The sequence below is a fragment of the Protomyctophum bolini genome (assembly GCF_963924005.1).
Source record: "Protomyctophum bolini genome assembly, chromosome: 16".
NCBI lineage: Eukaryota > Metazoa > Chordata > Actinopteri > Myctophiformes > Myctophidae > Protomyctophum > Protomyctophum bolini.
Genome location: NC_137877.1, coordinates 18581719 through 18603784, shown reverse-complemented (window position 1 = coordinate 18603784; position 22066 = coordinate 18581719). Strand labels below are relative to the sequence as shown.

General features: G+C 44.4%; 1 protein-coding gene across 6 annotated transcripts in view; it reads left to right on the top strand.

Moving 5' to 3' along the window:
* The window catches only part of epha3 (eph receptor A3), a 147491-nt gene that overhangs the window by 6041 nt on the left and 119384 nt on the right, over window positions 1-22066 (top strand). For all 6 annotated transcript variants that reach the window (XM_080786346.1, XM_080786348.1, XM_080786345.1 and 3 more), the window contains exon 2: window positions 13851-13915. In XM_080786346.1, the coding sequence (XP_080642472.1) occupies window positions 13851-13915 (65 nt within the window). The remainder of the gene's footprint in view (window positions 1-13850; window positions 13916-22066) is intronic.

Genomic DNA, 22066 nt, shown 5'->3' with positions numbered 1-22066 from the left:
TGCAGGAGGACATTATCTTTCTATAAGAAACCAGAAAGTGTGTTTTTTTATTTCCATATAGTTCAAACATCATGCAAGGCAAGCTTTTGTGTTTGAGTCGTGCCGTATTGCGTAGAGGCAGCGGGAGGCCTGGTTATATTTAGCCGGGCAGAGCGCACCCTCCTGCCCGCCAAAGCACAGGGGCCTTGCCCTGGCACGGGACGGTACAGGGGAGCCTCGTCGTGCCGTATATACAGTCTCCGGGCTGGAGCGCTTGTTTTGTGTGAAAGAGCGATGGTAGCGTGTGTGTGTGTGTGTGTGTGTGTCCGGCGGAATCGCTGATCGCCTTAAAACACGATCACCCTAATTATTTTGCGCTGACCTCACACTGATCGCTCTGTGGGGCGGTTCTTCTTGTATTCTTGTATTGTTTTTTAATGAGAATAAGGTTAGAAATCGGTTTAGGGTTAGGCATAGTTTTACTGGGATTATTAAATTTAGGAATATGGTTAAGCCACACCAATGGGTCGCCATGCAACTCCTTAGACTCTGTAGACGCATATAGACACAAGCAACCATTGAATTGAACCAATTGAATCACTTGCATGTCGACGTTGGTGACATGCGCCACCATGCGTTACATTTAGGAATACCAGGCTAAGCAGTTATGCCGTTGTACGCATGAGGCCACTGTGTTTTGAGGCGAGCGTTATGGTATTTGCAGAAACCTCTCCATATTCTAACTTTATGTGTTTTTTTGTTTTTCGAAAACGAATACCCTACTTGATCATACTACAGCCAGTGTCGCACGAAAGCATCAAAAGTAGTAGATCCACAAGCTTGAAACGTCACAGTTGGCGTTCGAAACGTCACCGTTTTGGACGATATAATGCAGGACATTATCTTTCATATTCCCCAGAAATTGTGGTTTTTATTTCAAACATCATGCAAGGCAAGCTTTTGTGTTGTAGTCGTGCTAGATTGCGTGGCGTCCCACTAAGCGCTCCTCAGAGGCAGCGGGAGGCCTGGGTTATATTTAGCCGGGCAGAGCGCACCCTCCTGCCCGCCAGAGCCTAGGGGCCTTGCCCCAGGAAGGGACGGGACAGCCTCATCACGTGTGCGTGCGTGTTTGTGTGTGTACGTGTGTGTGTGTGTGTGTGTGTGTGTGTGTGCGCGCGCGTACGCTTCTTAAATAGGCTAATTGCTACCTCACTGATGCTCAATATAAGATGATATGGCAACATTTCTGTCTACCTACCTCTGTGTCTCAAAGGAGGGCTGTGGACAGTTAAGAACTTTATTTTGACCCATTTATTTCCTGTGTTCTTAGCGGTTCCACTCTCTTCCCCCCCAATGGAAAAAAAGGAAATAAAATAAATCCCTTCTTTTCTTTACATCTGTAAACCTATGATGTGACAATAAATTAGTTTCTGATTCTGAAACCATGCCTACTGGTGAACATCAATGCTAGACAGCTTTTCTCATTTCAAACAAGGTCTCAAACCTTGTTAGCTGTCCAGGAAAAGAAATACTGTATATTGGCTTGGATTCCCCATTGATGATGTCACTGGTAGGCATGTTTTTGAACTGTCAATAAAAAACTTTGCTACTTTGAGGATGAAACGATGAAAAGCACTAAGACTTGTTTACATCAGCCTTCCATTAAGAGAGTTGCGTCAATGAGGGGGAAGAACAAGGTGCCGCTTCTAAACTCGGACACAGAAAACGAATCACCTGCATGGAATTTCTTGACAGAAAGTAGCTCATAACATGTTTACGGTGGATTTTTGTTAAACAAAAACAATCATTTAAGGATTTTTGTTAAACAAAAAGGATAATTTAAGTTTTCTGTACAGCTGCAATGTTGGTGAGTTTAACGTAGTGTTTGGATGAATGGGCTGTCAAGGCCAGAAAGTAGTTCTTTGCTACTCTGTAGGAGTACAATTATGTCACGCGCATAGCCTCTATCTAGTGTGTGTGTGTGTGTGTGTGTGGGAGTACTGTATGTGTGTGTGTGTGTGTGTGTCTCTGTCGGGTGGAAACATTGTAAGTCCAAAACGTATCCGCTATTTTCACTCCTTATGTGTGACATTTCTGTAGGCCTATGACAAAATAAGGCCATTAATCTGCGGGGCGGAAAAAAAACAACATAAAAAAATAAAAAATCTGGAGATAAGAGGTTCCCGCCCCGACAGTGACTGCACTGCGTGACGCTTTGCTCCTGGTTGAGGAGAGAGAGAGAGAGAGAGAGAGAGAGAGACCTAGACAGACAGTGCGGTGGAGGATGGGTTTGGACCGAGTAGCAACATCAGACACAGAGACTCTGGCGTTTGAATAATTCAGAACAGGGAGGTGGTGAGTGCTTCACCCCGTACACACACACACACACACACACACACACACAGAACCTGGGTGTGGTTTGAAACTTGATCCCACAAGATTCTTTGTCCTTCGTCCTTTTTTTTTTTTAAATAATTATATTTATCCCACAATTTTGTAACCCATTTTCCACCCGCTGTAATCTGCTGTAATCCTGGGCGCTATATTATGTACTGTTCTAGGCGTATCACGGGCTCCCAGGGGCCACATGTGCAATTCGGTGTGGTGTTGTCTGACACCAGTGCATGTTGAAAAATGAAAATCTCCATACTGTATTTGGCACAGTATATGCACATACTATGTGCCTTTGACGTCGGCGCCCTATCATTGTTCTGACAGGCACATCATTCCGACGGCACATTGGTCCGACTCGCCCCATTACTAACCCTGTCCCTATCCCTAACAATACATGAAGCAACACATTCGGAATAAAGGGATGACGGTATTATGGGCAGTCCCCTTGACATCGCCCCTGGGGCCCATTCTATCGTGTCTGACATCAGTGCCTGTTGAAAATCCATACTGTATGTGCACATGCAGCAGGTAGAGAGTATTATTTTGATGCTGTATTAACCCATCTTGCTGGGGAACCCCTGGAGCCACTTGTAATGTGTGCACTGGATTGGGTTATTGGATGTGTGATTGATGAGGGCAGGGCATTGGCACTATGTTGGTGGGAGTGTCATTGTTGTGGGTGGGCTCCCATCGGCTAGAAGTAAGGGTCCTCATGCTCACCTTAAGGCTGCTTTGACCGTATAGGGTGAGCTGGGAGTGATACAGTATATGTTGTTGACCGCATTTTGTATTTTGCTCACTGTTAACTCTTTTCATTACACATATTTATTAGTACATATTTATTGGAAATTGGTGAGTGTCACCGAAGTAATTCATTTTTAAACTTTAAAGTTTTGTCTCCCTGGCTAGTCTGCCCTGCCGGGAGATCGACCTATTGGGGGTCCCTATAAGGCGGCATGTGGATGAAATCACCCCTCAACGTCTTCTGACAGACATACTAGGGGTTGGAACATGCAACCAGCAAGCCCATCCCAGTAGCCACTTTGAGTGGCACCACACAAAGCCACAGGTAATCCGGTCGTTTAAAAGGACCCCCTCACCAACCTTAATCCGGTCGTTTTAACGGACCCCTCAGCAACCTTAATCCGGTCATTTTAACGGACCCCTCACCAACCTTAATCTGGTCGTTTTAACAGACCCCTCACCAACCTTATCACAAAAATGATATGAGCAGGATTCGATCCCACTCAACCCAAGAGGTATGGATTGAAAGTCTATTGCCTAACGAGGCATGCTACGAGCTGGCTGCTGGAATGCTTTCCTAGAGTCTACTTCATTATAACACGTCCCAGTCACGCCCCGCCCAGTAAGAGAGGGGTTGGGGGAGGGGAAGCCTCGCCCCTGTGAGGCGAGGCTTCCCTCCCCCATCCTCTCCCACATGTCTGTCAGAAGACGTTGAGGGTTGCTTTCACCCAACACCTATAAGGCGCAACACCCCTCTCAAGGAACCTCTGGGGGTCCACGGACCGTGCCCAGCTTTGAGAGCTGGACTGATCAGCTCCATATTTCCTGTGGTCACTGCCAGTTAAGACTCCCAACGCGCATCATTTGTACATGTGTTTTATATTGTTTTGAAATATTCCTTACTTTAATTTAATAATGGAAGTCAGATCGGGGGGCTAATGCCTCGCCCAATTGCAGTAGATCAAAGGCAAAAAACACAGATGGCTGATTTTTTATTGAACATCAGATCCAAGTCGATGACGAACGGCCGAACCATGTGGAGGTTACTGGAAGAGTCGCGTCAATGCATGGGTCGGTGCATGGCGCACCGGTTCTGGTCGCACGGGTGGATGCTTGTTCTGTTCTCACGGGTGCATGGTTGTTCTGGTTGCACGGGTGGATGCTTGTTCTGATGGTTGTTCTGGTGTGCGACCAGAACAACCATGCACCCGTGCAACCAGAACAACCATGCACCCGTGCAACCAGAAAAACCATGCACCATGGTGCACCGGTTCTGGTTGCACGGGTGCATGGTTGTTCTGATGGTTGTTCTGGTTGCAGAACACCCACACTTTTTTGATTTGTGCAGAATACTGTGAATGAAGCAGTGGTCATAACCATGCTGGCTTGTGCTGGATATTTTCATGACAATAATATTACCAGAAACACAAAGAGCTAGCCCTGAATGACCATAATGACCATGTACACTCTCAGTGTTATAGGGTCCTTGCAGTTTAGTTTAACTCATAATGTGTCGTAGAAAACCTGGAGACTTGACATTCAGTAATTGGATCGTATGATCACCATGTAAGACGCCTGAGGGCGAGAAGCGACCTCGCCCTAAACGGCGAAGAAGTGTTTGTCACGGACACATTGATGACCCCTGTGAGGACACTGTGACCTTGTGTGTGTGTGTATGTGTGTGTGTGTGTGTGTGTGTGTGTGTGTGTGTGTGTGTGTGTGTGTGTGTTTCTCTTGCATGATATGTTGCTGTCTTTGACATGCATGTCATATCATGCTATTTATACCCTCTGCTCCAATGGGGTGTGAATGGGAGCTGCTCCAATGGGGTGTGTATGGAAGCTGGAGGACTACGGTTAGCCTGCCAAATAATGGTAAATATGTTTTGAACTAATCTAATCCACAATCCACTCGAATTTAAATTAATTAATTAATCAATTATTTCAGATTTTTCTTTTCACAGATTCATTGTTAGGCTATTTAGGCTAGTATTGAATCTTGATTTGTAAAAACAAAAATAACAATTATAAAAGAAAGGGTAAATGAGAATCTTTAATTATAAAGTTTTACAATATCAACTCTGGTTTTATGCCCTAACAACAGTCCGTTGCCATTTTCAGATTAATTATAGGAAGTTCAGTTGACAGTCTGTGTCAAGTTAAGATTTGTCAAATCCCATTCCAAGTGGCCACGACTGCCTTCCAAAGTTTGCGTGCCCTGCATGGGTAGTTAACCCCGTCCTGGCGGAGATCCCTGCGCTCTTTTCTTTCTGCTCATGATCTGCTTGGCACGTTGCAGCATACTGATGAAATGTTTAAATCTAACGTTCTCCACCACTGAGAAGGTGGCGTGTCGCCCTGACTGCGCTCCTTACTTCTTGAGGGCGGTTCGCAGGGTCGAATGATGTGGGAGTTTGGCTCTGAAATGGAATGGAATTGTTGGCTGTCATCTTTTTTACCAGACAGATGGTGAAATGAAAGATAATGCAGATTGGAGTCTGGACGCTACTGGAGTTGATCAGATCTCTGCCTCAAAAAGATTCCTATTCTCTCAGGCTTATGACAAATGTTTGTTGTTTTGTTTCTTTGTTTCGTTGTTTGTTGTTCATTTTGTAAAGCGTCCTTGTGTTCATGAAAGACGCTATATGAATTCAAGCCATTATTAATATTAATATTATTAATAATATTTTGTAGTAATATCGTAGATTTATTCTTAGATCAGTGGTCAAACCTTTTAATTTCAAGGAAAATCATGCATGTGCAGAATCCACAGAAAACAACTATTACATAAGCCTCGCGGCTTCCCTCGGACATGTACATGCACGGGAGTAATAGAGTAACAGAATGAAATTACGAGAATCGTGATTCGGGCTTGCAATTTAAATACACTGTATTGAATGTACATTTTGTGTAGTATCGTGACAACCTTATTTGGAACTATATAATGTATGGTATAGTGTTTGAATTCTGAACTATACAGTAGTGTATGGAATTACAGCAGCATCTGGAACTATTGCTTGGTCACCCCATGAAACGTTACTTGTATCTCTGAGCACACTGAAGCAATCAGTTTCATGCTATTTTGGCAAACTATTGAATATTGTGTGTGGATATTCTACAATGGAAGTGTGAGAGCCATAACTCTGCACACTCCCATCTGCCTATAGTCTGCCTTCCTATAATACAGCCGTGTGTGTGTGTGTGTGTGTGTGTGTGTGTGTGTGTGTGTGTGTGTGTGTGTGTGTGTGTGTGTGTGTGTGTGTGTGTGTGTGTGTGTGTGTGTGTGTGTGTGTGTGTGTGTGTGTGTGTGCCTGCGTGCGTGCGTGCATGCACGTTTTGAAGTGTGCATCTGCATGCAGCTGGTAGCGCCCACCCCTCCCTTGGATAATATGCGATATGCGCGTCGTCTAATTTTCCTCTCTCAAATTCCCCCGCTCGGCTTCAATTTGGACGACGGGGCTCCGGCTCGTTGATGAATGTAGATTGGAGCCAATGGGGCTCCGCGAGGCCCCGCTGCCGCCGCCATTATCTGACATGTACAGATAGCTTTATTAGAAGCCTAATGGGAATCCATCCACGTATTCAAGGCCCTCTGCCTGCCTGCGCACGGCTCACATTACCGGCCCGACGCAGGTGAGGCGCAATTTAATGGCTGTCCAACTTTTATGTGTGTGTGTGTATTTTAGAACCCTCTGAAAACCTTTGCTGTCCTCTCCCAAAAGCTTTGTAAAGGCTAGGTAGTCGTATTTTGACATTACGTTTAGAGATTTTAGATATGGAGTTATACCTACTGTACACACGTGGTTGCTCGCTTTGGTGTCGCACGGCAGAAAATAGCAGATCTGTAAGCTCACGGCAGCATCGCAGTGGTGTGTGTGTGTGTGTGTGTACTTGTGTTTGAGATATTACTGTATACTAAATGTTCCCTCAAGTATAGTAGGAAATAGAGGCTGCGAGGACAATTTGTCTGGTCTCCACACAAAATAAATGACTGTTTTATGGACGGTTAAAATAGATTTCCATGGGTAAGCCTTACAATTATTAAGACATCCAGGCTAGGATTAGACATTTAGAGGCTAGTTTTACGGGTTGGCTGAGGTTTGACTTATCCCGGATTTTTTCTTAGTTATGCGCCTGATGTCTCGCACCAAAAATAGACGAGCTATAAGCTCACAGTGCATCGTGCTGTGACACATTGCGGGCTTATAGATCTTGTATGCATTTTGTGGTGCACACAATGTCAGCGTGCAACGGGCTCAGTGTTTAGGGTGAAAATAACAAGTCCTCACAAGTATAGGGTGTGTGTGTGTGTGTGTGTGCTCGCGTGTGCGTGCGTGCGTGCACTTTTCCTCGTCTCCTCGGCCGATAACGATCTCACTCGCCTGCGAGGAAGTGATTTCCCTCTCGATCCTTTCTCATAGAATATAGCTTAAATCACTGCACTTCTAAAAACTCTTCTCTGGTCCTTGTCGTCAGGTAGAAAACTTGTATCTCCATTTTCTTTTATATCGTATATAGATGTATTTTTTTTTTTTTCCATTAAGGCTCTACTTCATCATGACTGCAGTGTCATACAAAATATAGCAAAAATAGCTGATCTACAAGCTCACTGCAGCGCTGATCATCGTGACATGTAGATGGTCTATTTTCGCTTTTTTGGGAAACTGATTGAAAGGGAAACAACAAATGCAAACAAATGTGAATTTACCTTTTGAGAATAAAGTCCAAACCTTTAAAAGGTTTATAGCTCTTTTCAACTTGTGAAAGCTGATTTGCTTTTATTGTGTTTCTGAAGGTCTCACATCCTTTCCACGTGCCGGAAATAGCTGATCTGCAAGCCACGACGTGCCATGGACGCAGCACGTTGTGTGATTGCAGATCAGCTATTTTCAGCATGCAACACTTCATATGACGAAGCATAAGTCAGGCCTCACTTTTTTTTATTTTTGCCGAGCCAAGGCGATGCACACATCGCTCCTTGTCGCAAAAGAAACAGTGTAAGGGACAGTAGGTCGGGACACGGTGTTGGTAAGCTATGAGCTTTTCTCATTGGCACAAACTAAACAACAACAAGTTTACCTCAGTGTTTGGGTTTGTTCTCTGAGTTGTGAGCTGCACCAGAGAAAAGCATGGCAGAGAAACATTACATGAATTTGGTGTGTTGGACTCAGGTTTAGCAGGTTTAGCAGGACCGGGCTGGACTTTTGGCCCTGTGCAGTGCTTTGTATGAGATCAGCACCGTCATTTCCCTTTTTTCTTTTTATCATCTTCCAAAAACAAAAAAAAACAGTTTTAGATACTGTATATATATATAAATTAAAAAAACTGTGAAATGTATTAACAAGTACTTGTGACTAAATAACTACATTGGATCCATTTTCAACACAGGCTTATTTTTCTCCCATTTGTCTGAAAAGTACAATTTCTTTTGACATACAAGGTTTCGACGATAAGTAGTGCTATGCTGCTACCAAGCTGCAATAAGACGTAATAAGGGTGTGTGTGTGTGTGTGTGTTGTTCTCCCCATATTTTTTATTTTCTCAGTGAATAGAAGCTACAGCTGCAGGGCCCTCTTTTTAGGCTTCAAGATGTGCGTGCGTGGGCACATTTTTGCGTACACAAGGGTGTGCGGTTGTGTGCGGGAGAGAAACTGTGGGTGTGTATGAGTGTGTATTGCGTGCATTTGTGTGTGTGTGTGCACGCATGTCCACACTATAGAGATGTGAATGCTCTCAGCATTGCGAGGAAAAAGAGGCTGAGTCTGTTTCAAACTCCAAAGAGAGAGAGGGAGAGAGAGAGGGGGGGGGGGGGGGGGATTGGAATGATGGAGACATCAGGGACAATGATTGGTTCATTAATTTTCATTATAGCTGATTATTCACTATTCTCTTGTGTGATGCAGAGTTTGCATGTTTTTTGATCTGTTTCAAATACAAATTAAGGTGTTTTTAATCGTGTGATTATCATCGGGAAAACGGCCAAATAACTGCAACACATCATATCAAACTGACATCTTAGCCTGATGTGTGTGTGTGTGTGTGTGTGTGTGTGTGTGTGAGGACCACACACACACACACACACACACACACACACACACACACACACACACACTAAAGGCTGTGTGTAGTGTAGCCTGTTCCAATCTGTTGACTTGGATTAAAGCTCTCAGTAACGACTGATTCAGTCCTGTGGAGTCCATAGAAGTCAGCATGTCTTCTATGGAAGTTTGCGACATGTTGCAAGTTTATAGACCGGCTATTTTTGGTTGTTGGTTTTTGTAGGTGTAAACATTTATGTGACAACTGTTGAAAATAGCAGATGCTGTATTGTGAGCTTGTATACATCTGCTACTTAAAAGTAACCTTTTGAAATAAAAGTAGAAATGACAAATACTCCAGCAGTGTAAAAGTGCCTCAAACTTCTACTTGCGTGAATGCACGTAGTTAGGCTCCTTTCCACCACTGCTGGCGGTGGTGCAGAATGCACGTCGATCCGCGCAGGAACACAAACACTGAAATCACTTTAAAATCTTTGTTTTGTCTCTCGGCAACACTGACTTCTTCCCAGACGGAGTATCGATGAATATCGACAGCTTTCTGCGAACAACAGAGTACTTCCAAGTAACGCTGCCTGGCAAAAAAACAACATGGACTTCTGGCTCCCATCACATGTTTCCCCCCCGTCCTATGCACGTGCGCGTGTGACACACACACACACACACACACGCACATACACGCACAGGTTTTTACGCACCGTAAAAATAGTAAAAAACAAAGAAGTTTAGGGAAGATGGGGTTTTTCCAATTCTACTATACTTGTGTGTAGACATATGGTCCACACAAGTACACACACACACACATGCGCGCAACGTGAATTGTTGACATGTCGAAGTGACAGCGGTGTCACCCAAAGCTGGGTGACACCGTTCTAACTTTGACAAGTTCATCTTGACAGCTGTGTGTGTGTGTGTGTGTGTACCTAGTTGCAGTACTATACTTTAGTACTGTAAACATTGTACTTTACTCCGACATGATTATATGAAAACCTTAGTTTTGTATACTTTGTAGATTTTGCTATTGTTTTGGCATTATTACAAAACATACATCGATCTCCTCAACCCGACCAATTATGTATATTGGCCATTCGAATATTGCTTCTTTGTTTTGCTATTTTTACTTTACTACTTCACTATTCTTACTTGATACTGCAAGTTTAATTTGACGCCAATAGTTATTTTGTATTTTTAGTTTTTATTCAAGTAGATTTTTTTATACCAACCCAGAGAGTACCAACCCAGTGTTTACCAAACTTTTCGGGGCGAGGCCCAAAAGAGACATTTTGCCCGGGACCCACAGAAGTGAAAATGCATGGACGATCTACAAGCTTACAACGGGCCGTTTCGCGCCACGTTGTGAGCTTGTGGATCGGCTATTTTCACTACTTCTAATTATCTATGTATCTCTATATAGTAGGAAAAAAATCACACTCGTGTGAAGTGACGTCATACATCATCATACATCACATTCATCTCAAATTTGGTACACACAAACACACAAAGCTGGGCATAGGAGCGCCTCTTTACTCGAGTCGTGACCCATACAAATTGGTCCGTGACTCACTGTTTGGGAAACTCGCTTTCTCTAACCCGCCAACCCCCCTACCCCTGTCCTGTCCAGCTGGACTGGGCTTTGATGCTCAACAAAACACACGCGCACACACACATGCACCCGCACACACACACACACACACACACACACACACACACACACACACACACACGGAGCGCTAGGACAACAAAGCATGCCTCCGTGTTTGTTTACATGAGAGAGGCAGCTGTCCTCCTCAGCTGTAGTTCCTGCCTTGCTCATTATAGCCTATATTCCTTTTTGAGGGGCGCTAGGGGGCGCTGGCCTCTCCAATGCATGACTTGTGAAGATTATGTCATATTGGCAGCCAAGTCTATGAGATCTTTGAGCGGCGCCTAACTTCTCAAATGACTGGCATGTGTGTATGTCTGTATGTAAGACTGTCTGTCTGTGTGGAGCACGGTATTTCTTTGTAGTACGACCTCAACAGCTGCAATACTGCAATGCCAGCTGTGTTGTTGTCGATGGCTCTCAGTTCCCACTTGATGTTGTGTGGGAGTTCAGTTGACTGTCATGACTCTACCTTCACCCTGTTTTGGACACCGTGCTACATTGACAATGTTAATGATAAATGTTAAGATTTCAAATATAAAGTGCTCAACCACGGATGTTAGGATTTTGCTCGGGTGGGTATTTAATGTAATTTGTTCAATAAAAACATTTTTGTTGGCTAGCTAGCTTATCGGTTGGGAGGTGTATTGCACTCTGATACATTATAACCTTTCTGAGAAAATGCAAAATCCTAACATCTGTGGCCATTTGAAATCTGAACGTGTATGTAGACATCAACATTGTAAATGTATAGAAAGGAGCTCAAAACAGCGGGATGGTCTGCCATGATGCTTGTGAAGAACCAGCGTCACCAGGGCTAACATTTCCAGTGTTTTTAGTTTATTGAAAGAATGCCATGCACGTGTTTCCAGTGCATGTAGCCTATACTGCAGGCCTTGTTGTTCCCAGTGCATGTAGCCTATACTGCAGGCCTTGTTGTTCCCAGTGCATGTAGCCTATACTGCAGGCCTTGCTGTTCCCAGTGCATATAGCCTATACTGCAGGCCTTGTTGTTTCCAGTGCATGTAGCCTATACTGCAGGCCTTGCTGTTCCCAGTGCATATAGCCTATACTGCAGGCCTTGTTGTTTCCAGTGCATGTAGCCTATACTGCAGGCCTTGCTGTTCCCAGTGCATGTAGCCTATACTGCAGGCCTAGTTGTTTCCAGTGCATGTAGCCTATACTGCAGGCCTTGCTGTTCCCAGTGCATATAGCCTATACTGCAGGCCTTGTTGTTTCCAGTGCATGTAGCCTATACTGCAGGCCTTGCTGTTCCCAGTGCATGTAGCCTATACTGCAGGCCTAGTTGTTTCCAGTGCATGTAGCCTATACTGCAGGTCTTGTTGTTTCCAGTGCATGTAGCCTATACTGCAGGTCTTGTTGTTTCCAGTGCATGTAGCCTATACTGCAGGTCTTGTTGTTTCCAGTGCATGTAGCCTATACTGCAGGTCTTGTTGTTTCCAGTGCATGTAGCCTATACTGCAGGCCTTGTTGTTTCCAGTGCATGTAGCCTATACTGCAGGCCTTGTTGTTTCCAGTGCATGTAGCCTATACTGCAGGTCTTGTTGTTTCCAGTGCATGTAGCCTATACTGCAGGCCTTGTTGTTTCCAGTGCATGTAGCCTATACTGCAGGCCTTGTTGTTTCCAGTGCATGTAGCCTATACTGCAGGCCTTGTTGTTTCCAGTGCATGTAGCCTATACTGCAGGCCTTGTTGTTTCCAGTGCATGTAGCCTATACTGCAGGCCTTGTTGTTTCCAGTGCATGTAGCCTATACTGCAGGCCTTGTTGTTTCCAGTGCATGTAGCCTATACTGCAGGCCTTGTTGACTAGATTTAGAAAATATTTTGAAGCTTTTGCTCCTGAATTGATGGATTATTTACAGATATTTTCTGTACTTGGTCTGGTCTGTTTCAGTGGTGGGAAGTAACTAATTACATTTTCTTAAGTACTGTACTTAAGTACAATTCTGAGGTATTTGTACTTTACTGGAGTATTTCCAATTTCCAATACTTTAACTTATTTGAAAACTTTAGTTACTTTGTTACTAGTTAATTTGTAGATTTGGAATTATGATTACAACACATACTGTACGTGTACATTACCCACTTCAGCCCTATACATTTTGGCCATTTGAACAGTGCAGATCTAGTAAGCTCACAATGTGTCGCGAAGCGACAGCTTGTAGATCTTTTTTTTTTTTTACTGTATTTGTAAAATAGTTTCTACATCGCAGTATTGATACTTTTACTTAAGTAAAACAACATGTGAGTACTTGCTTCCACCACTGGGTCCAAATGATTGATAATGATCTCCCTATGGCAACATGCTTGTCTCCCCTGGTAGGCCATCATTCATTTTCCCATCAATACTCGATCAATAATTTCAGAATTCAGATCCATATTAATTGCATTATTGTGACGTGTTGCTACGAGCGCCTTTTCACTGTCAGACAATTGTGCATTTCTCTTCAAGAAACGGTTACCCTAATGAGAAATGTACCGTCTTTTATTAATCATTATCCTCACTGTATGCGATGCATCTGTGTGGGTACACAGTCGTGGGATTCTCACTCGGTGTGTGTGTGTGTGTGTGTGTGTGTGTGTGTGTGCATGATGACTAAAACTAAGACTAAATATATTATTGACAATTTCATCAACAGATAAAAAAACTAGACTAGAACAATGTTAGGGAGGGACTAGTGGAGAAGCCGAGTGATTTTATGTTCGGTTGTGCTCCGGTGTTCCACTCTGAAAATAGTCGATCTACGTACAAGCTCACAACGCATATCACTGAAACGGGTTGTGAGCTTGTAGATCGGCTATTGTAAAATCATTTTAGTCAACAAAATCAACTGTAGATTTAGTCGACTAAAATCACATTATACTGTATTTAGTCCACTAAAACTAGACCAACACTAAAACATTTCGGATGACAAAAATATGACAAAAACTAAATGGAATTTCATTCAAAAGACTGACTAAAACAAAATCTAAATTTGCTGCCCACTCATGTGTCCACCACTGTCTCCCTACAGTTAACCTTTTGGACTCCAAGGCCAGTGCAGGGGAGCTGGGATGGATGTCGTACCCGTCACATGGGGTGAGTACAAACCAGTAAGACGCCTGAGGGCGAGAAGGGCGAGGTCGCGTGCACTGGCCATATATGGAGCGTATCTTGAGTGTACAGGGTGTGATGAGGTCAGATTAAGATATAGAATGTCAGAACAGGTCAGCTCCATACAGTATATGGAGATCTAAGGGTGGCAGCGGGGGCAGTGTATTGAATGTACAGGGCGCGGCTGCGCAAATAACTTTGGGGCAGGCCCGTCTAGAGTTTAAATGGACAGGTATCAGTCAAAAGGGAGACATCGAAGAGGAAGGATGGGGAACGATCAACATAGAATGTCATATTGTCGCAAAGCTTGTCGACATTCGAATGTACAACTGCATATACAAGGCGTGTCCCAGTGCAGACTGTAACAAGAAAGTTGAAGAACTCTAGAGTAGAGAATACTTCTGTTCCCAATGTAAAAAAACCTTTTAGGCCTACAGACTTTAAAAACAGACTTCTACTGAAGATAAAAATAGAAGATACGGATGAACTATAGGTGACATGCTTCCAGGAAACTGCTGAGGTCCTGCTGGGTCACAATGTACAGTCACTGGCAGACATGGGCCCCTGGGGTTACCAGGGGGCTGATGTGACAGTGATTGTGATTGTGAGTTAGGTGTAAAACATTCACAATTCCAACAAATACACTTCTACTGTATGTATACTGTACATAATTGAACCGCCATTCATGTCTGTGTCAAACATTGGGCGAAATATCTGAGCGAAAGTAGCTGATGTGTACAACCTCACGACACGTGAACTGTAGAACAGTGGAGGGGGAACGGCGTCAGGTCATGTTCTATATTGCTAAAGTTAGGTCCTGTTAGTAAAATACCATGTGATTAGCTCTGGAATGCTAGTGCGATAAAACAGATAATCCAAACAGTAAACGGATAATCCAAGATGGCTGCGGCCATCGACAGGCCATCCACTTGCTGTTTTAGTTTTTGGAAATGCTTTTATCTCAGATTTTAATCCCAGATTACGATTCTAATCAAATATTTTACTTTCACTTCCGGTTCACAAACCTGGGGTAAGTTTTTATCCCTTGAATAAAATGACTGAAAGTTTTTGATGAATACATGGCAGTCAGTGTGTTAATCCACTTGTACCCCAGCATCCATATTTTCTGGGGAGAACATTTGCCAAACATAGCACTTCTACTATTATATAGATCTTCTGCTATTTTTGGCATTTGGGGTAAAGTGGGAAAAAGTGGTATAGATGTGCTCCCCCACGTAACACAAAAAGGAACTCTACACCCCGGCCTGGTTGTGAGGATATTTTTTCTGCTTTTGAATCCTCCAGTATTCTTTTCAAGTGCTCCAGCACTTTAACTGAAATTACAAATTTGACAGGGCAACTTTCGTGTAATATTTCACCAGAAGCGCCTATCCTTTGACTCAAGTACATGGGGTTAGGTGCTGTCTGCCAGTGAGTTACTTTCCACACGGTCCTGTTTGATAGCAGCGCAGCTAAGTGCAGCTTAACGCAGATCTCTGAGCAGTTAGCACTATCTACAGGTTACAGGTTAAGTGTGTGGGACATCATGATGGTTCAAACACTCTGGTTGTGTTGAGTCAATCGTTTTTGACCTTGAGCACACAGAATCCATCTTCACAAGAGCACTGATAAACAAGGTACTGACGGACCCAAACCAGAAATACTTCTATTGCTGCCAGAGATTTCATTTTGATTTAGTCGTCGATTGACTATTTTGTTTGTTTTCTAAACTTTTAAGCCAGGGCTCTTCAATGCTTTTCAGGCCAAGGACCCTTTGAAGCAGGGATTATCTACATCATCATCATCATCATTTTTCGACCGCGGTCGAGATCATGAATTTCACAATGCCATGTCAGACTTCCCGGTCCTTCATTGCCATCCCCAGTTCCTGCTTACTGATGCATGTGTCCCTAGCGATGACATCAGGGAACGACAGTTTTCTACCTCTGGTCTGCTTTGAGGCAGGACTCCAGAGAAGAAGGGAAGATATACTGTAACATCATTGTCAGCTCTGTAGCAGTTGCCGGAAAACTGACTAGTGAAGAAACACGGGGAAGGTTGCCGTATATTAGATTAGTCGATGGGTGGCTCATCCAAGACAGATTTTGTGCTCTCATTAGAAGGCGGGTGTAAGTGCCATCCAACCGTTTCTTTGAAAGTGTGTTGAAAGTAGAATCAGCTCAACGGTCGTCATAAATATTTTTAATAAGCTGGGATGACCAGATCTTATGTCATTGCAGGCTGACCTGAGGCCATACCCTTCCTAGTTTGAAAGTCCTTTTGGGATATATATGAACCCAAATACTTGTAGTCATCAACCTGTTTCAGAGGAGTGTTGTTAAGTGTTTTTATAATGTGGTTATTGTTGGATTTGCATATATTTACGTATTCAGTTTTCGTCTCGTTGAGATAAAGACCAACACAGTTGGAGGCCTGCTCAAGAGACTGAAGGAGAGCCTCAGCACATTCCAATGATTGACTGATAAGCGCGATGTCGTCAGCGAAGTCAGTGTCGGTTAGGTATTTAGCAGGATGACGTGAGCTTCTCCTAGGGTTTAGTTCATCTACATATTGTACTCTAAAGTTGTGTTACAGATTCAACTTTTTCATAGATGGCTTCGTAGACTTGTTTGACAGCACTATCATCAGTGTTTTGTATAGTGTATTTTGTTGTATTTAATTACACATTACACACATTTTTTATTAACATATTGGATTCTTGTGCATTTTCAACTTAAACAGTCAATACTTCGTTAATTTGACCGTAACCCTTTCGGTGAATGTTCCCACCATGCTATAGGGTCCCTGGGGGTTAATGTGGGGGTCCCTGTTGAAGCCCCATGGGTTCAAACACATTTCTTGTACGATAAGGGCAAAGTACGCCGTATATTAAGTGTTGACCGGGGTCCCCCAGGCCCAGGGAATGCTCAGGGTTAAGATGAGCTTGTTAATCTTAATTGCCTAAAAGGTTTTCACTTTAACGACATGACAGAAAAGCAACAAACTGTGTGTGTGTGTGTGTGTGTGTGTGTGTGTGTGTGTGGTGTGGTGTGTGTGGTGTGGTGTGTGTGAAGACTGAACGTAATTTAAGCAATGCCCAGTGCATAACGTGCTTGTATGTCTAAAGCCAGTGCGTAACTTTGCAGCAACTCCAGCAAAGCTCTCTCGTTGTGAGAGACCTCCATTTAACCAGCCAGTCCTCAACTTAAAGTACCGCTATACACCTCCCCTGGGCTAACCCACAACGTGTTTATTTGTCTAGCTAGTTAGACTCCTGGGCCTCCGGGACACGCACGGACACACACACACACACACACACACACACACACACACACACACACACACATGCGCACACATACACACACACACACACACACACACACACACACACACACACACACACACACACACACACACCTCTCTGCTTTTCCTCCAAACTTTATTAAGTGTCAGAATTAGGCCTTGGCAGTGGCTTAAGGTAATCCAGTCATTTGTTCCGTGAAGCTGCCAGGTCTGGTTTCCCTGGGCCGTATACACCTCTGGCACACACACAGTTTGCTGCTGATGCATGCTGGGAGATTTTATAAGGTTGAACCCCATGATGAAGAAAGAAGAAGGGGGGGGGGGGCTCAAGGAAAAAACTCTTGGCTGCTTAAAGTAGCATTTGGACTGAAGACAATTGCAGGAAATTTGTATGACCTTTTAAGGGAGAGATTTATGGGGGCTGGACTATAACAGCCTGCGTGCTCACACCATGTGGGAAAGGAAAGCAGGCCCGAGTTCATACCTCAGTGCGGCGACCGCGTCCGCTTGACGACAATAACGGATGTCCCAGCCCGGCGAAGGCGTTGGTGACGCGGCCGTCAGGCAACAGTATAAAATTAGCGGTGATAAATTAGCAGTGATAAATGCGCATATCCGTTTTTTTGCGCAGAGTTGAGCCAGAAGTGACTACATTGCGTCATGCTTAATTCCGCTGCCATCTATGCGGCAGGTTGGCGATTAAGCCAAATTGTAATAAATAAATAAAAAACACATCTGTGTCACGGTGTTCTCTGTGAAGGGACGACCGGTAATCAGTATCATTGTTCACTTGGTTTCATCTTTTATCACCTCTAATCTACTTCATAAGTTGTGTTACACATCGTCTGCACAGGCAAGGAGCGAGCGTTCCGATGGCGATTTTGCACAAAATACTGTCCAGATATGGAGCGCTGCGTCGGCCATTGCGTTGCGACGTAGCCTGAACCAATGAATGGTAGCGTGTTGATCTCAACCAATGTGTTTGGGGCCACGAAACCTCAAATAGAGACTCTGCGTCAGGACAGTCTCATTGACATACATGTATTTTTTTCCTTTTTTTAATATTATTTTTATCCCGTGATTTTGTAACCCAGTTTTTTCACCCAGTGCCAATTATCTAATGTAATCCTGGCGCTACACTTCCTCTGCCAACCTGGGGGGGGCAGCGGACTGACCTCATGCCTCCTTCTATGCATGAGGAGTCCAAGCTGCTTCTTTTCACCTGACAGGGGGGAATTTCCCTGGCCGGACGTAGCATGTGGAAGGAACACGTTATTCCGACCAGTTCCTTTCCCCTCCATCAGGTGCCCCGGCTGGCCAGGGGGAGGTATTTTTAGAGACCAGGATTACTGCATGTTTTTGTGAGGCACGGGGAGAACATGCAACCTCCACACAGAAAGGCCCTTTCGCCAACCCCGCCTCGGGTATGGGCACTGATGACGCAGAGGAGGGAACACGCCCCCAGCGTCCACAGCGGGAATCGAACCCAGGACCCTTTAGCTGTGAGGCGACAGCATGACATACATGTATTCTAATGAGATTTTATCGTTCACTCGCTTTGGTCTAAACCGAGCTTTACTGAAAGCAAATGAAGGTGAGAGAAGGTGAGAGGGTCGACAAGAGCCATTGGAAGAGGGACGGAGAAACGATACACAAGGGGACAAGAGAGTGATTATGCCAGGGAGAGAGAGGACAAAGGGTGTGGGGTGGGGAGTGGGGGGGTGGCGGCGCGGGTGGAAACAGATGATTCTGCTGCTGCTACCGATGATGATGATGATGATAGCGTTCTCAAGGTGAATGATGGGTAATCACTCACGCCGCCCATGTATCGTCTGACCGCGCTCTGATAAGCACCCTGCCCTGAGAGAGCACCCCCCGCAAACCATGTCTCATAATGTGCACACACACACACGTTTGTAATACTACACTTGTGAGGGCATCAACATTTTTATTTAGAGACGTGTAATGAAAGATTCGGTTTTCATACTTTCAGAGCATATACCATAAATGACACGCGTGCCGCGCGCGTAGTATTCTTCTGACTACACATGCGTCATGTCCTAGATGCCTAGAATGAGCCAATGGGGGAATGGGATCAATGTCACATGTCCTAGTATGATCCAATAGGGGAAGGAGATCAACGTCACGTGATATGTTTTTGTTTGACCCCGCAGAATATCGGATGTGTTTCAAAGAATATGATTATTGGGCAGTACCGTTTTCAATTTTCACCGCATCGGTGGTCGTACTACAATACTTCACCATATGACAGAAACAAAAACAAAACATAAAATGTAACAGTTTTTTTCACCCCGCGAAGCAATGGCGCATTCGGACACGCCCCAAAATTCCCGTATGAGTTTCTCAATGATCAAGTAGGGCATTAATTTAGGAAAAACACAAACATTTAAAATATGGAGATAAAAGGTTTCTCCCGGACAATGACGCTATGCTTGTGGGGACATCTGGTGCACATAAGTATAGTAATATGCACACGCGCACAGTGCACACACACGCGCACAAGCACACACTCTGACAGTGACGAATAGAGCGTGGCTATCGGCCTGCAGAGCCACAATGCACTCCGGTCAGAGCAAATTAAGAGCTTAGTCTCCCGGACGCTTCCCCTGTTGCCACCAAGTTAAACTGCGTGTGTGTGTGTGTGTGTGTGTGTGTGTGTGGGGGGGGGGGGGGGGGGTGGTTTGTATATGAGTGAATACTTGTGTTAGTGTCTTTGCATATGGGTAGGTCAACTTATGTGTGTCTGTATGATCTTGTCCATGTCTGTGTGGGTGCGTGTGTGCGTGCGTGCGTGTGTGTGTGTGCGTGTGTGTGTTTCAGATAGTCTCTTATCAGTTCAGAACGCAGACTGAGTGCTGAGCTTGCATCGTCCGGGGGGCTTAGCCTCTCCCCACAACTGTGTGTGTGTGCGTGCCTGCCCTGAGAGAGCATGCACGCAACCACGCACACACACACGCAGAGAGTGGAGGGTCTGAAGAGGATGTGGCATTAATCGTGCCTTTGTTCACGTGCAGAGCCATGTATGATGCACTCTCATCCACTGTTCAAAACAACCAGTAATAATAATGCAACTAGCACCATTTAATATGGGAGCTCTCGCGCAGTGATTCTTAGAGTTTTTTCATGTCAAGGATCCCCAAATAAATTGATGTGTAATCGGCCACATATCCCCCCCCCCCCCCCCCCATCTGACATGGTTTTGTGCCAGTGACTCCCAGGCCGAACCGAAAATGTATGTTAAAGCAAAACCGACCAGTTTATTCAAAACAATTTGTTTTCAAAAACAAGCTCCCACAAACTCACAACAGGTTTATGTAGTAGGAGAGCAAACGGAATGAGAGGGGAGAAGAAAGGATAGGAGAAGAGAGCATAAAGGAGAATAAAGAAGAGAGGGGAGAAGAAAGGAGATGAGAGCAAGGGAGAGGGAAGGAGAATAAAGATGGGGAGAGGAGAGGAATAGAGGAGGTCTGAGTAGGAGCTACTGTTGGACTTTAGCCAGAATCTAAAGAGCCGTACCATTAAAACAGAACTGAGACCAGCAACGTGAGTGTGTGCGTGCACGCTGCACATGATCTGGTTTCTCATTATTTCTGACAGATTTGCAGTGGAACACACATTCTTGTTTCCCTTTCCAGCATGAATGATTCAAGCACGCGCGCATGCACGCACCTATAGCAATTGACTGTACATACTGTATTATCATTTAGGCCTGTATTTCATCTCTAGAATCAGAATCGGCTTTATTGTCACATCACACATTTCCAGAAGTAAAACAGTGGTACAATCTTTTTTTTAAATCGTTTTATGGTATTTCCAAAAAGCGAATTGACTCCCATGTTAGCGCGGCGGAAAGAATGACTCGTATCTCCTCATCCAGGGCGCTCTCCGTGGTGATGAATGGATCGATATGCTGGCGCTTCATTTCTGCTCCTCATCCGTCTCTCCCGCAAAATATGAACGCTTTTTGGAGCGTATATAAATATATTAAGATGATCGGGGATTGTGAGGTCACTTTGTCAAATCAACTTTTTTAAGAAAGTGTTTCTGGTTCATGGCTTTCAGAGTAAAAGCGATCAGACAACTCTGGCACCCCGGAGCTTCTATTTTGATGCACTTCCGGCACCAATTGTTTAAAAAACAAACCAAAAAATCACCATGAATTTAAAAAAAGCTATCAATTGGGGACGTCCGTGAGATCTGCCATCAGATGGTGCCCACTTATAGGAGCCCATTCGTGTAACATTTCGCCTCCATTGGCGAAGAAGCGACGGCATGGGCTATTTTCCTAAATTAAAGATGGAGTGCCGTGATTTTTTTCCCACCCTAAAACATGATCATCAGGTCTTATTGTTATATAAGGAGGTATAATTATTTCAAAAAAGTGTACAGCATTTGTTAAAATTGTTTTTATGTGGACACGTTCATTAAGTATGCCTGGTTTGCCTGGTGGGTGGTGATCCACCTGAACTGAACCAAAACCAAACCCAGGCACCGGCCTGATTCCGGCAAGTCTAATTGTGGCACTCCCTCTTGACATGACATGAACATGCACAAGAGGATCGGTGTTCTCGCCTGTCTCTCCCTTTCTAATATATATATATATATATATTTATATCAACACGGGCAACATTACACGTGACCTCTCAACCCCCTGGACCTCTGTGGCCCCGCCTCCCTCCTAGCGGGGGGTCACAGCTGGCCCGCGGGGGTCAAGAGGTCAAGAGGTGTCACGATGTAAACTTGTGATCTGTGCGGTAGGTATGGTACGGTGGCCTGCGAGGGACAGTGTTAAGAGCAGAGAGGTGTAACGTG